Source organism: Hesperophylax consimilis, chromosome 18 (assembly GCF_061612785.1).
Source record: "Hesperophylax consimilis isolate HC1 chromosome 18, BYU_Hcon_1.0, whole genome shotgun sequence".
Taxonomy (NCBI): domain Eukaryota; kingdom Metazoa; phylum Arthropoda; class Insecta; order Trichoptera; family Limnephilidae; genus Hesperophylax; species Hesperophylax consimilis.
The window spans coordinates 23,647,669-23,662,685 of NC_142853.1; the positions used below are offsets into that span (position 1 = coordinate 23,647,669).

The 15,017-nt window shown below is 35.7% G+C and overlaps 1 protein-coding gene across 4 annotated transcripts in view; it reads right to left on the reverse strand.

Moving 5' to 3' along the window:
• mnb (minibrain) overlaps window positions 1-15,017 on the reverse strand; it is a 126,579-nt gene that overhangs the window by 5,471 nt on the left and 106,091 nt on the right. For all 4 annotated transcript variants that reach the window (XM_089642706.1, XM_089642709.1, XM_089642705.1 and 1 more), the window contains exons 9-11: window positions 11,898-12,107; window positions 9,896-10,132; window positions 8,065-8,266 (exon numbers count right to left, since the gene is read on the reverse strand). In XM_089642706.1, coding sequence (XP_089498832.1) covers window positions 8,065-8,266; window positions 9,896-10,132; window positions 11,898-12,107 — 649 coding nt within the window. The remainder of the gene's footprint in view (window positions 1-8,064; window positions 8,267-9,895; window positions 10,133-11,897; window positions 12,108-15,017) is intronic.

Below are 15,017 nucleotides of genomic sequence, written 5' to 3' on the forward strand. Positions count from 1 at the left end.
TTAACCATTCTACAGGTTTAAATATAGTTTCCTTTTGATAAAATATTTTTCCACACAAAATACAAGAATTTGAAGATGGGGAAAGACTTGGTTCACAGTTTTTGAATACATACGGGGGTGGTCCGAAAAGTTTCCGACCTCAACGCAAAGATGGCGGTACTTGTCAATAAAAGCTAGTGAATGTAGCTGTGCATCTTTTGACAGTTACTCACCAAAGTTTCGGCCATTTTGGATGCGCAGTTTTTAGTTGACAGTCGTTTGAGTGAGTCGATGTGTGTGTTTTTGTGAAAATGGAAAAAATTGAGTATCGAGCTGTTATAAAATTTTTGTTTTTGAAAGGCAATACACCTACGCAAATCAAAGATGAGTTGGACTCTGTGTATGGGGACTCTGCACCATCATTTATCACAGTGAAATTTTGGACAGCTGAATTTAAATGCGGCCGTAAGAGCTTGGGAGACGATGAACGTTCGGGACGTCCAAAAACTGCAACTATTGACGATAACATTGCTAAACTTCAGCAAATAGTTAAGACGACCACCGAATTAAAGTGAGAGAAATAGCAGAGGTGATGAAAATGTCCAAAGAACGTGTCTGTCACATATTAAATCAAGATTTAGACATGAGAAAGCTGTCCGCGCATTGGGTGCCGCGTTTGCTCACGTTAGACCAAAAACGTGTTCGAATGAACATTTCCAACGCTCTGTTGGCGCAGTTTAGGCGCAATAAATCCGAGTTTTGGTGCCGATTAATTACTGTAGATGAAACTTGGATACACCATTATACGCCAGAAACAAAAGTACAGTCAAAACAGTGGACTGCAAAGGGGGAACTGCCTCCAAAAAAAGCAAAAACTGTTTTCTCGGCTGGGAAAGTGATGACGACTGTTTTTTGGGATAGTCGTGGAGTTATTTAATAAACTTAAATTTAGATAGTTGAAAAATATTTTCATTTTTGCAATCCCATTTTATGTAAATGAATTTTGACATTCATAGACGAATATTTCATAAGCTGTCATATATTCATGAAATAAACAGTAGAATCTGCGGTGATATTAGCTAAGGCAATTCTGATTTTTCCTTTATACATTTTTCGAAGCATAACCATTAAAATTCCTTCATAAAAGCACCAACATGGATGGTAATAGAACTCGCACACGTGTGCTAGCGGCAAATACGGTTGTACAAAGTAAAATGCAAATATGCTCACAAAACAGTCCACTGGTTAAAATTTAAAGCAAATCATATTTTATTTGTTATTGTAAAGTTATTAGTTTTATGCAAGTATTTTCATATAAACTTAATTTAGTTTTTTTTATTGCCACATAAAGGATTTGTAACAAGGCGTGTGGATCCTTTAACATGTATTATATCTACGGTTTCGGTGTTCGGCACTTCCAGCATTGACGAATTTACCATTGTGTATTGGCCACATTTACACTGACCCTGGATGTTTGGTCGCTACGGTTGCCAAATATGCGAACCCATCAGCAGAGTCCTCAGTTCGAAACAGAGCAAGAGGTAATGAGGTCAGGAGCAGTGGGCACCCCTCTCGGCTGAGGACCGACGAATAAACTCGCTAATTTTGTCATCATTATTTTAGAACTGGAGACTTCATCCTTGCATATTGGAAATCGGAAGACATCTGCTCATCCTGCATCCGGATTGGCATTTCACATGAGAAGAGCTGATGACAAGGCTCCCCACTCTCTCGAGAAAGGATTTTTTTTGAGACTTCCTGGCTTCCGCCGCCGAATCCTGCAGGCCATGGAGTTTGACATCAACATCGCGACGAAATTGCACGGTATCACAATAATTACTACTATGAAGCAAGCCCTATACAGTAGAACCTCGTTAATTCGAAATCCAGCGGACATCAAAAATCAAATTTCGAATTAACGAATTCCCACGTAATTCGAAATTTTATGAAAAAAAAAAAAAAAAAATACGCCGAAAATCGATTTTCTCGGCCGCCTCTTCAAATCCGGGTGGTATTTTAGTTGTAAATTCGTATTAATACCAATTATTTCTTTATTTTCGCGATCGATTACCGTAGCGGCCGGCCCTGTAAATTCAGATATTCGCAATAAATTCGTAAAAATGCTATATATTTAGACGTAAATCGAGATTTTGCTGCCGATTTCAGTCGCGCCCTACCCTTTAAATTGAGATATTCGTAAAAATACGATATATTTCCGCGTAAATCGAGATTTCGCGGTAATTTTCCATCGCGGCCGGCCCTTTATTTCAAATATCTGAATTTGAATTCGTAAAAATACGATATATTTCCGCGTAAATCGAGATTTCGCGGTAATTTTCCGTCGCGGCCGGCCCTTTATTTCAAATATCTGAATTTGAATTCGTAAAAATACGATATATTTCCGAGTAAAACGAGGATTCGCGGCCGTATTCCGTCGCGGCTGGCTCTTCAAATTCAGAAATTCGAAATAAATTCATAAAAATGCTATATATTTCCGCGCAAATCGAGATTTCGCGGTAATCTTCTATCCCGGCCGGCCCTTTATTTCAAATATCTGAATTTGAATTCGTAAAAATACGATATATTTCCGCATAAAACGAGAATTCGCGGCCGTATTCCGTCGCGGCCGGCTCTTCAAATTCAGATATTCGAAATAAATTCGCAAAAATATGATATATTTCTGCGTAAATCGAATTTTGTCGGCAGTTTTTCGTCGCGGCCGGCCTTTTAAGTTCAGATATATTTTTTTATTTTTTTTTTTTTTTTTTTTTTATTATTTTAATATACATCATATGGGTTACATTAATACATACATATTTTGCAAAATATAATATTAAGGTTCATATATGGTCATGTATACCTTATCAGAAAAGAGGAGCTCTTGTGCCTGATAAGGGAGCCACGATTCTTACTTAGATTCATAATTCATAATGAGATATAATAATAATAATATAATAATATATATTATAATAATAATATATATATATATATATTTTTATTTTTGTTTAATATAAGTTTTTTTTTATATTTGAAGTAAATTCGTAAAAATATGTCATATTTCGGCATGGATCGAAAATTTTCGGCCGATTTCCGTCGCGCCGTATTTTTTCAACGCGGATATTCGAAGTAAAGTAAAAATACGATATATTTACGCGTAAAACGAAATTACGCGGCCGAGTTTCGTCGGGGCCGACCCTTTAAATGCAGATATTTGGCGTAAACTCGTAAAATTACGACATATATCCGCGTAAAATGTATTTTCTCGTCCCTTTAAACTCGGATATTCGAAATAAATTTGAAAAAATACGACATTCCAGTGTAAATCGATTCAGATTTACAAAATAATAATACTAATTAGGACGATGTATAACCACGTAAAAATACATTTTTCGGCGTTTTACCGCCACGGCTGACTTTTAGATTCAGATTTACGAAATATTATGATTTATTTTCGCAAAAATTAAATTTTTTCGAATTACACGAACAAATATTCGTGTGCGGACAAAAATAAATTTCGAATTACGAATTAACGAATTTCGAATTAAAAAAAATTTTGTATGAAAAAATTTTTCAGCGGAATTTTTTTTGCGATAATTTCGAATTACGCGTTTTTTCGAATTATCGGGGTTCGAATTAACGGGGTTCTACTGTATTTGCCATTTTTTAATTTTAGGATGTTAATATAAATCTTGATTGCTTAACATTTCTTTAATTCAGATGTAAAAAACCCAATCCTTTACAGAAGATGCAGTTACATTAGAGTACTCATGGCTCTTTAAATTTGACTATATTAAAATTATTAGTTTGTTATTTCAATAATAATTTATTTAAATTTTTATCACATAATCCCGTGGTAACATTATTATTGTGGCCGCTGTTTTAGCGTTCAAAGTCATTAATACTCATTATAAAACAGATTTTAATGATAAGTGCCAACAGAAAAAGAATTTCAATTATATAATAAGCTTTTTGTAAATAAATCAGTTTTCACCAAAATTAGTAATACATAATAATAATTTTATATATAATAAATAAAAACAGATAAATAAATAAAATCATATAAATTAAGTTCTCTCAATGTGGCTTTAACCAAAGTTTGATAGTGGCTTAAAGGGCCGAAACAGCTGACAATAATAAAAACTAATATATTTGCAAAATCTAATATTAAAATTATTAAATTTTAAACGAATAGTAAAAATTTTATAATTGAAAGAACAAAAAATAATAATTTATTATAAGTTTTCATGGAATTTAATTTGATGATGTTTGATTTTAATGACACAATATACATCTAAATAATATTTGATTGTAAACAAGCAACAAAGAATACACTAAAACTACCAACTACCAGCTAGACATGCAGAAAATAGAAATTTCAAAAAACTTTTCTAATTAAACAAGATGTGACCAATGATGAACAATAAATTATTATATGTAGTTATATAATTTATAATGAATCACCTATGAATTTTTTTTATAACATACAGTTAGCATATATATTATCCAGAAGTGGTTATGCAGTGTTCTTTTTTCAGATTTTGGTAAATATTCAAGAACAAAAGACAAAGTTTTTTCTTTTAAATTACAGCTTTTGTATTGCGAAGACAGAAAAAATGCTTAAACTGGAAATAAATATTTTCAATTCATTTAAAATGTTGTAAATAATTAGGACAATTAATAACTACCTGGGTACAGGTAAATAATTTAATTTAATAATAAATTTCTTTGTTAACCACTCGAACGATGGCTACCTATTTTTGGGTATCATCGCTCTAGGTCTTGAGCGAAGACTGCCTAAATTTAGGCAGACGATTTTTGGAGTTTATTTCTAATTTCCCGAAACAGTCAAGATTTTCAGTCACTAGCTTGATTCAGTTTCTATCGATTTCCAATAGATGGCAATAGTTATCCTTTCTTGTATTAATTCACAGATTTTAGTAAACAAGTCGGTAACAAATATCAGCAGTTAGAATTATTTTTTAATGTGGGTTGAAGGTGATGGCGTTTAAGTCCCATGGATAATAATTTAAAAAATATTATACGAGGGGACCGCAGAAGGGTGTAACATTGTGAAACCTGCGATACTATCATTGTGCACAAATACATTCAAAAGTGTCATCCTTAAAATGGATCTTTGTCTGTACCTGCATCTTTTCTAATTCAAAAATATCAATTCTAAACTTTGTGTTTTGTTAATGGTGAAAATCAGAAAAAGCCACCGATAGGACAAATACTATCTACTAAAAGTATACCAAAAGACATTGTCAAACCAGTCTATTAATAAGTCTTCAATAAAATTGACACAAGTAGTGTGTCTTTATTGTTTCGATTGAAGTTGAGCAAAATGGCAAAGAAATATTTTAGTGTATTAAGTTATAGGAAACCATTATATTGTTACGAGGCATAACAACTCCTTTTTACATGAACTCCACACACTCATCTTTTGGGATGGTGTCTAGAGGGACCTTAGACTGGTTCAACTTTATATGATACGACAATATTTTCGGACCTACAAGTGGATTCAATGAAACATGACACCAGGCCATACAAGCAAATTGTTTTCTGCTTGAACTCTTATTATGCTGCTGAAATATTTTGTTCATAACATTAATAAATGGCCTTACATAAACCCAGTGGGTTTTATCTTACTGTTCTACTTCATAAAACTTTAGGCAAATTGAAAAAATAAAACTTTTCATATCGATTTTGGATAGGGGGACAACCAACATGCACGGGGGGGTTTGCTTTAAAGGGGGGGGGGGGGGGGGGGGGGGGGGGGTGAAGATTTCTTCAATCAATTGTTAAATGCGGGATCCAGGCATGTCTATAGTCATTACTTTGGCTGGAAAAGGGCGGGAAATTATCTTAAACTCGACCAAACATATTCAAGACTCCATTTGACGGAACACTCTAATCTGCATCATACATTTTATTTAGTTAATTCTAAGAATTGTTAGTATTTAAAGAATGTCTCGCAAAACAGCAATAATAATTATGGCAATTAAAAGTTTTAGCATCTTAAATAGAAGCGAAAATTCTTTTTCAAACTATTAAGGGCAGAGAGACTAAATCGATGATCATGAATAAGAAAAATGGTACAAGGTGTATAGGTAATCCAATCAAATGAATTGAGTGGATCTGATGACAGAGTAAGAGTGTTTGAACCATGCGAGTCGATAGTTTGTTTGTCGGTGGCTGGCGCAGGTAGCTAGTATATGAATGTAGTGTTGATATCGGACCTGCGTCTATAGAGGTCTACGGGAGCCCTGGAGGACCGGGGTGCCTAGGAGCCCTGAGCCTAGGAGGAGCTGCGGGGTGCTCCGGCTGGAGGCGCTAGTCATCGTTGCACGCTCTCTGGGCACAGACAACAATACACCCTTGAAAATACCCAATACATTGGAAGGTTCAGGTCTTTGACAATCTTACAAAGAGGCAATGTTTTCTTTATGTATTTATGTTCCTTGCGACGGCAGCTCCAAAACTATCTATTTAATGTTTCAACACCCAGATAGGCAGTGTCAGTATTGCAAGCCTACATAATCGTGAGCCCACATCAAGTCTACAGACATGCAAACCAATGGGAATGCGGATGATGTGATTTTATCACTAAATGGCGCTGTAAAAAGTTGACCATTATATAATAAATAATGCAAACCCACAGGAATACATGCCTGCATAAACACAAGACCACACGAATGCAAGCCCACACAAATAGAGACCTGCATAAATTTAAGTCCACAAAATAGAAAATTAGGGTATGCATTATACTACAATGTGAAAGTCAATTTGCAATAAATTTTGAAGTTAACCATCTGGTTAATCATACAGTTGTTAGTTAAAGCACACATTGTCCTGAACCTCTGTATTACCTTATTAGAGAAATCCCAAATTAAAGTAGATATAGAAAGAAAATGTGTCACAATGAGAATGAGCTAAATATTAGATGAATTTAAATCATTGGCTCACAAAAATATAATTTTATGTGAATTATTTTGTTTATGAACCAAAGATTATGTTCTAATGAATTATCACAATACATCTAATCAAGTACAGTATTTTTAGATGCAGCGATATAAACATATAAATGTATGGTTGTCAATGAACGAGATGAAAACGAATCAAACAGTTCTTAGCAAACACATAGCAAGCCTAGATGACAATGGCAACATTGTTATGGAAATGACAATAATTATGGAATACACTGCAACATTTAGTATTTTGAGAGCACACACATAAGAAACAAATTACATAATACAATAAAACATCAAAATTAACAATGCAGGACTGTTTGAAAACTTAGATAAAGAAGGTGAGATTGAGCGGATATGGACTACCTACATCTTTGAATGCTTCTCTTCCATGGGGCTTGCAGTTTTACAGCCTCTGACCGGAGGTTCGGTTAGCTATCGTTAATGCTCTCAACATTGGAGACTGTGGTAATGATAACTCAGAATGTGGATTTAATAGAGGAGCTGAATTAAAGGCGATGAATCCCAGGGGAGAATGAATTACAGTGGGTGTAATAAACATGAGTATCGAGGAAAGTTAACCATGGTCGCGGGAAGATTACCTACTTCTCGGAATTACTCCATTGGAGGTTAACTATAATTAAAGCTAGTTGCACACGAGATATAACCTCATAATATATGTGGGCTTGGCCTATATCAACATAGCACTCGCTATGCGTTCCCATCGGGAAATAGCAGAGTTGGGAGACTGCTGCTCAGTCTATCGATTCCTACCAGGAGCCCATAAACGTCAGTAGATTAGTTGAAGCAAGAAGAATGGAGCGGAATCAGGGTAGAAAGAATCCTGGGAGCAAATGGGTAAAAACAGTGAGACTAGATTTAATAGACAAAACCCCGAAAGCGCATACATCACAGTAGGCATTTGTTTTCATCTGTATTGGGGAGTGTTCTAACCATGACAAACCTGCAAGCAGCTGAAGACTACCTACTTCTTCTAGCATTTATTAGATTTAGGAGATTAATGGTTACATCAACCGGTTAGTTAGAACCGAATGGATGATGAATCCCGGGAACACATAAATAACAGTGGATCACATCAATATGGAGGTGTTCTAACCATGGTGCGCCTGCGAGTGGTGCGGGATGGACGGTGGGGGCGGGCTGCCCTGGCCCCCGCCAACCACGGCCCCCGCGGCCGCTGCAATCCCGGTCGTATTGGTCGACTCGTCGGCTGTCCGCTTGAAGAAGTTGTGCTGCAGGGCGTAGAAGGGGGTGATGCGATTCTTGGGGTCGTAGTCCAGCATACGCAGGATGAGGTCCTACAAACATAATGCGTAATTTGTAAATTATATGTGACGAGAAAATGATAATAACAGATAAGATGGCTACGCTAGACAGGAAATAAGAATAGATGATAGCTGATTCCACACCAAAAATGATTCTCCATAATAAGTCTTCAAGATGAAGGGGTGTTGGAAGTAGAGCTGGGTCGAAGTGATCGAGAGTACCAGGTATTTTTGTTAGACTTGGTAGGTGCTGTAGGTAGACCATACTATATTGAGTAGACTGGACGTCTATAGTCTTATTCTCGTGACACAGAAATAGAGATGGTTAATCTGAAACTAAAATGAACTGTCAGCCTATTTTAGATTTCAGGTATCTACTATCCTCATCTGTCTGTTGCAAGAACGAGATTCTCAGAGATTCCTGCACCCATCATGGACGATGGTGATCAATGGTTCGTGGTCAGATCACAATGATCGGGTAGTTTACGATCAACCTAGGACTAGTTGGAAGGCCTAAAAATTAGTGGCTGGATGGTATGTAGGCAAACACATTATCCTTAGGCATAAGGAACTGGGTGGTGAAAGTAAGAGACCAACAGGAGTTTTCTAGGGGCAGCCAGGACTCTCAAAAAAGAATATTTTCTGAAAAAGAAAATAATAAACAAATTTGCATTGAGTGGATGGAGAGGAAAATTTGACAAATATCTTGCACTTGAACAACAAGAAATAAATAAATGTCAACATCAAAACTATAAAAACAATAACAAGAAATAATATAAAAGTTCAATCAATATTTTTACAAATTGCCGAATTACACCTGCCGAATACTCGGCCGAGACACTCGCTTTGTTACTCGTCCGAGGACGTATTTGAGAGTAGAGGTGATCATATGTAGAAGAGACAGTTGGCGGTTCAATTTGTTGAGATTCGTTTAAAGTGCTGTTGACGTGGTTTCGCCAAGTATGAATAATATAAATTCATAAAAAGTCTTATAACAACAAACGTCAAAAACACCTTATCTAAATTTTGATTTTTTTTTTCTTTACCGACTGACTCGGCTGACTGCACTGACCGAGTGGAAAGCGAGGGAAGGGAATATGCAGGTGGAGGAGGTACATACTTGACTGAGTCATTGGGCTTTGCTTCTATTCACTGTCTCGTCTGAATCACTTGCCCGCTATTATACTGAGTGTACTGATCATGTCAGCCGAGCACTCGGCCGAATGCACTGTCTCAGCCGAGCACTAGGCAGGTGTAATTCAGGCATTAGTCTGACAGAAAATCCAACAAAATCATTTCATATTGAGAACTAAGTTTTGACATAAGCTGTCAAGAGTAATGAGAAACAACTGGTTCACAATGAAATAATAACAGAACTTTCACAGAACTTAAATTTTAATTTCAAATTTGATGAATAGTTCCTGTAAAACCCATCATCCTTAAACTCATCCCAAAGAGTGTACACAAATTCAATCATTCTCTTTCTAGAACTGTATGAAATGTATTCGCCTGTATGAACCAAAAGATGTATTGATGAAGCAGACGAGAGTCAAATGAGACCTTGATGTATAAGGTAACCAGACAAAAGAATAGGACAGGTCAGTTCACTTTTATTCAATGTTCTGTTTTGTCAAGGAACTTATATTTAGTAGGATGGCTCACCTTAAACTTGAGGTAGTCTGACACGCTGTGGCCGGCCTCACCGCGCCGCCTCTGTGCCGGCCCGCCGCCCTCCACACCGAGGATGTCGTGCAGACGGCGCGTGCCGGGCGCGCGGTACTTGCGCCCCTCCTTGCCGCCCCCACTCCCGCCCCCACCTGCACTCGGACACTTCTTCAGGACGTAGCCACCGCCCTCGGCGCTGGGCAGCTTGTCGAAGAACTTGCGAGTCTTATGCGCCTGTAATCAAAAAACTTATATGTTAGATGAAGTAAAGGAGGACTCAAAACAAACGGCGGATACAAAGGACATCGGACAATGATTTTTCAGCAATATGGTACTCTAACAGAAAGGAGTGTTGAGGAGAAGCGCTGCATAGGAATGAAAAATCATGTATTGTTGGTTTGAATATTTGATCGCTTAGAAATGTTTCAGATACTTTAAATACTGCGAGCAAACACATCATGGCCTTTGAAATAATCAAGTAAATTTTGTAAACCCAGAAAAATATTAAGTATCAGGCCTATAAAAACTGCTTTTAAATTCAAAATCACCAACTTGCGAACCCCTTTTTGGTTATGGTTTATTGTATAACATGGCCAATTAAGTTCGTTGATTGTAAGATTTTATAATATTGGTGCCAGAACGTCAGCAATATAAAATAAATGCCACTTTTTGGCGATGTTGCATAAATCAACAAAGACGGCTGGTATTAAGCGGGAATTTAAACCTTATCGCATCTACATAAGCAGTGTCATTGTTAGCGGACCAATTCAAAGTGTTACACAAAGTGTTGCATCGCCTTGATGTATGTATCATATTTTAACATTTATTTGTAAACTGTTGCCAGGGAGCTTAATTTGGATTTTTCCAGGGCTGGAAAACAAAAGTGCTCTCAATACAAACAATTAACAAAATTGTCAATATTTATTTTTATTTTGGGTTAAAAATTCTTCCATGCACGGTAGTGTACTGCGAAATGAACAACTTTACGTTGATGAATGTCGGCAGACAGCAAACAGCTGGTTGGGCGAAGTCTAACCGGTAAACAGGTGTACCATTTAAGCGGAATTGACTGTACATATATCGGATATGCGGATGACATCAACATTGTCGGAAGATCAATTTTAGCCATTAAGGAGGTCTTCGACCCTTTAGAAACAGCGGCGCGGGAAGTAGGACTGCGAGTTAATGTTGACATTGAAGGTACACCCACCCTGTCCCACCCCGGTATAGGTGACTTATGGTCACCCCTTCGGAGCTCTCGCATGAATCTAATTTTTTTTAATAAACGGCTCTACAATTTATATAAATGAAGCTAGGCCTTCAATGTCCCCGCATACGGCATACAGTTAATGTTGACAAAACAAACTGGAAGTCAGCCGCTGAGGACAGGAGGAGTTGGAGGCGACTGTTGCAGGAGGCCAAAGCTCGATATGGGCTGTAGCGCCATCGAAGAAGAAGAAGACTGTACATATATAAAAAAAAAATTATTTCAACTATTGCCTTAAAATCTTTTTCCCCTCACGAAAGACCATAATATATGCATACTGACCAAAACCTCTAAGGGCATATTAGGAGGAGAAGTCAGATTATAGAATAACAACAGGTTGTTTCAGAGAATTAGAACAATTCTTCAAATTTCAAAGTTAATTTTCAAGTTCTGTGAAAGTGTATTATTTCAAGTTCTGTGAAAGTGTATTATTTCAATTCTGTCAAGTAACTGGCCTTACTTGGAACTTGAAAAGAACTTTCACAGAACTTGAAAATTAACTTGAACTTGAATAGGACATTCACAGAACTCGCAAACTAACATTGAAATTTGATGAATTCTTCAAATTCGATGAAACAAACCCATCCTTAATGTGTGCATTTACTGAATCTTCCGGGGTATTGGTAATTACAGAACTCATTTTTATTAAACTTCTGGTGGACGGAATGGTTCTAATCACCAAAACCATGTACAGTGGCATCAGGAACTCGAATAGTGAAACTGGAGACAAACCTGATCCAGCAGGTGCTTGGGCGGCATGCCCAGCACCTCCACGATCTTGTTCATCTGGTCGTGTTCGTTGGCCCCGCTGAAGAGTGGCTCCCCGGTGTGCATCTCCACGAGGATGCAGCCCAGGGACCACATGTCGATGGCCAGGTCATACGGTATGCCCAGCAGGACCTCGGGTGATCGGTAGAAGCGGGACTGTATGTATTGATATATCTGCAAGAATTAAAACACACGTTACACATTTGTCCTAATTAAACTTTACTTTTACAATACAGTATAGTTTCTGTAATTCTACCCTACTATAGATCGTCAATTGTTGGTTAAAATGTTAGCACCTAATTCTAATTATTTGTTAGATTCATTGCATTGCTGCATCAGTACTATCGAGTCTTACATTCTTCAAATATTCACAACAAAAATCACTTATTACTATTGTGGCTTACAAAACTAATTTTTAATATTTTCATGCCTATTTCTTAGGATATTAAAAAAACAAATTCAATTATTAGATAATTTAATGTTCTTTTGCAGATTTTTTTAAAAAATGACAATTGGCACTCCCACGGTTTTCTCAGAATAGTGAGATAACACATAGAAGCCGATTTTATTATTATTTTACTACTATACTACATATCGAAGCTTGGCGCGTAATACCACCAATGTGCACATCAATAATCATTATTAATGTAAATAAACATTATTTACAGGTTCAATTTCCTTCCTTCATTTTCTTGCTTCAAAATAGCTTTTTTCACTCTCCCGTAAAATATAATGCTTTTTCACATTTGGAGGTATGTATTACGGGCCCAGCGATAATAGTATGTAAAAGCCCTCTGGGCATTTAATACAAAATCAATAAATAAGTACAGGCAAATCATTTTCGAGAGGACATGTTTGAATGTACACAGCGATAGTTTGTGCCTACTGACAACTTATTCAGAACACCAGGCTTCCCCGCAAATGCCCAAAGATATTAGGTGCATAACGACATTTATCAATTCTGTTTAAATTTAGACTAGCGATTCAATTCGACAATCTTCTTCGACAAGTTTTTTTTGTTTCATTCTTCCATTTCCTAACAAAAACCACATATTATAAAATTAAATCGTTTTTTGATCCATCAAGTACACCACTACACAAGCAAGGGTCTCTTTAAAATGATTTAACTATACCTAGCTGTGGTAAGACGATGGTGGGAATCCATATAACTAAGTTCATTATTATATTAACAGGTTTTTTTTTTTTTTTTTTGATTAGGTATAATATTTTTTACAATTCAGGTTTTCCAGTAATGTAGGCCTCACTGGGTGGCTTGCCCGTGCTGAGGCCTTCATTTTATAATATGAAATATAAACTACATAATACATTTAGTGAGAAAAATTATACATTTAAAATTAAAAATCCATAATAATATATTTAAAAATGAAAAAAAAAATAGTACATTGAAAATAATCTTGTGTGTTTGTGAGTGATGTGTGTTTATATTGGTTTTGTGTGTTATGTGAAGGTTTTATTTGTATTCTATGCTATGAAATTTTGGTAATATTGTCTTTTTTGTTCTTTAATCCATTTTGTAATTTTGTGTGTGAATTTATTTTTACTTTCCTCAATTTTAATTTCAAGTTTTAAACTGTTGAAAGCTTTTATTGCATGGTATTGGTAGTGTCTTTGTCCAAAGCTTGAATTTACTGTCGGAGTTTTTATGTATTTTTTTTTATTGGACAGACATCTAATAAAATTGCCAAAGTCCTCAAAAAGTGTGGTTTAGATATTGCCTTCCGCACAAATAACAACTTAGGATCATCTCTTAAAAACTCAAAAAGTAAGGTACTCAAATTACAAAATAGTGGCCTTCCGCACAAATAACAACTTAGGATCATCTCTTAAAAACTCAAAAAGTAAGGTACTCAAATTACAAAATAGTGGCATCTATAAACTCCAGTGTGACGAATGCAACGCTGTTTATGTTGGACAAACGGGCCGGTCCTTTAACACTAGGTTTAAAGAACATATAAGATCTTTTAAAAATAATAATAAAATACAATCTCAATTTGCCAAACATCTCCTAGATGAAAATCACTCACTTAATGATAATAATAAACCAACTCCGTTACACATACAAAATAAAGGCCATAAACTGAATCTTTTAGAGCAGTTAGAAATTAACAAAAACTCTAATAATCCAAAAGCTATTCTAATTAATGAACAAACAAATATAATTCGTTCACCCCTACTAGATATCTTCAAACCTAATGCAAATATGAGTGCACTATGAAGTACTTAATTATGCTATTAAAATAACCCTATGAGTCATCGTTTGGGAATAACTAACATAAAGACATTCAGTCAAATTTAAACATTACACTAATTGGGGAAACTTTGCTGGGGTAATAACCATTAATAATTTTTGATATTTTACTTAGAAATCAATTAAGAAATCAGTAAATGAAATTAAAATACCTACCTAGAAATAATATAAATTTATCGTCTGTAAGTGGGCTACCCACAGTTTGATAATGCCTTCAGAGGGCGAAACAGCTGTCACGCGTAATAATAATTACACAGCAGAACTTGTTTAAAAATAAACTGTTTTTATAAACCCAATAATAATATTATTGTATATATAAAAAAAAAAAAAAAAAAAAAAAAAAAAAAAAAAAAAAAAAAAAAAAAAAAGGAGTTTTTATGTTTTCTTTGTACGCTTGTCTAACTGGTCTGTTAGTGTTATTTTGTGTATGTTGAAATTTATTTTTTTTGTCAAAAATGTAGTTTAGTAGTGTTTTAACGTATAATTGGCGTATATCTAGTACGTCACAGCTGTTGAATATTTGGTCTGTATCAGTCAGTCTATGTTTTTTTAGTATTACCTTTAAGATCGTTTTCTGTGCGGTTTCTATGTAATTGATAGCCGAGTTTGTTGCTTGAATGAGTTTGAATGAGTATCGTTGATATTTCGACGATTTTTGCTTCTTTAGTGTTCGTTGAGAGTTCGGCGTGCGAGGTAGTGCGAGGTAGTGCGCGTTGTGTGCGTTATTTTTTTTTTAAATAGCACATTTCAATTACAAAAACAGTGAATTGTGAGCTGTGATTTCACAGCAAAAGTACACATTCAACAAGAATACG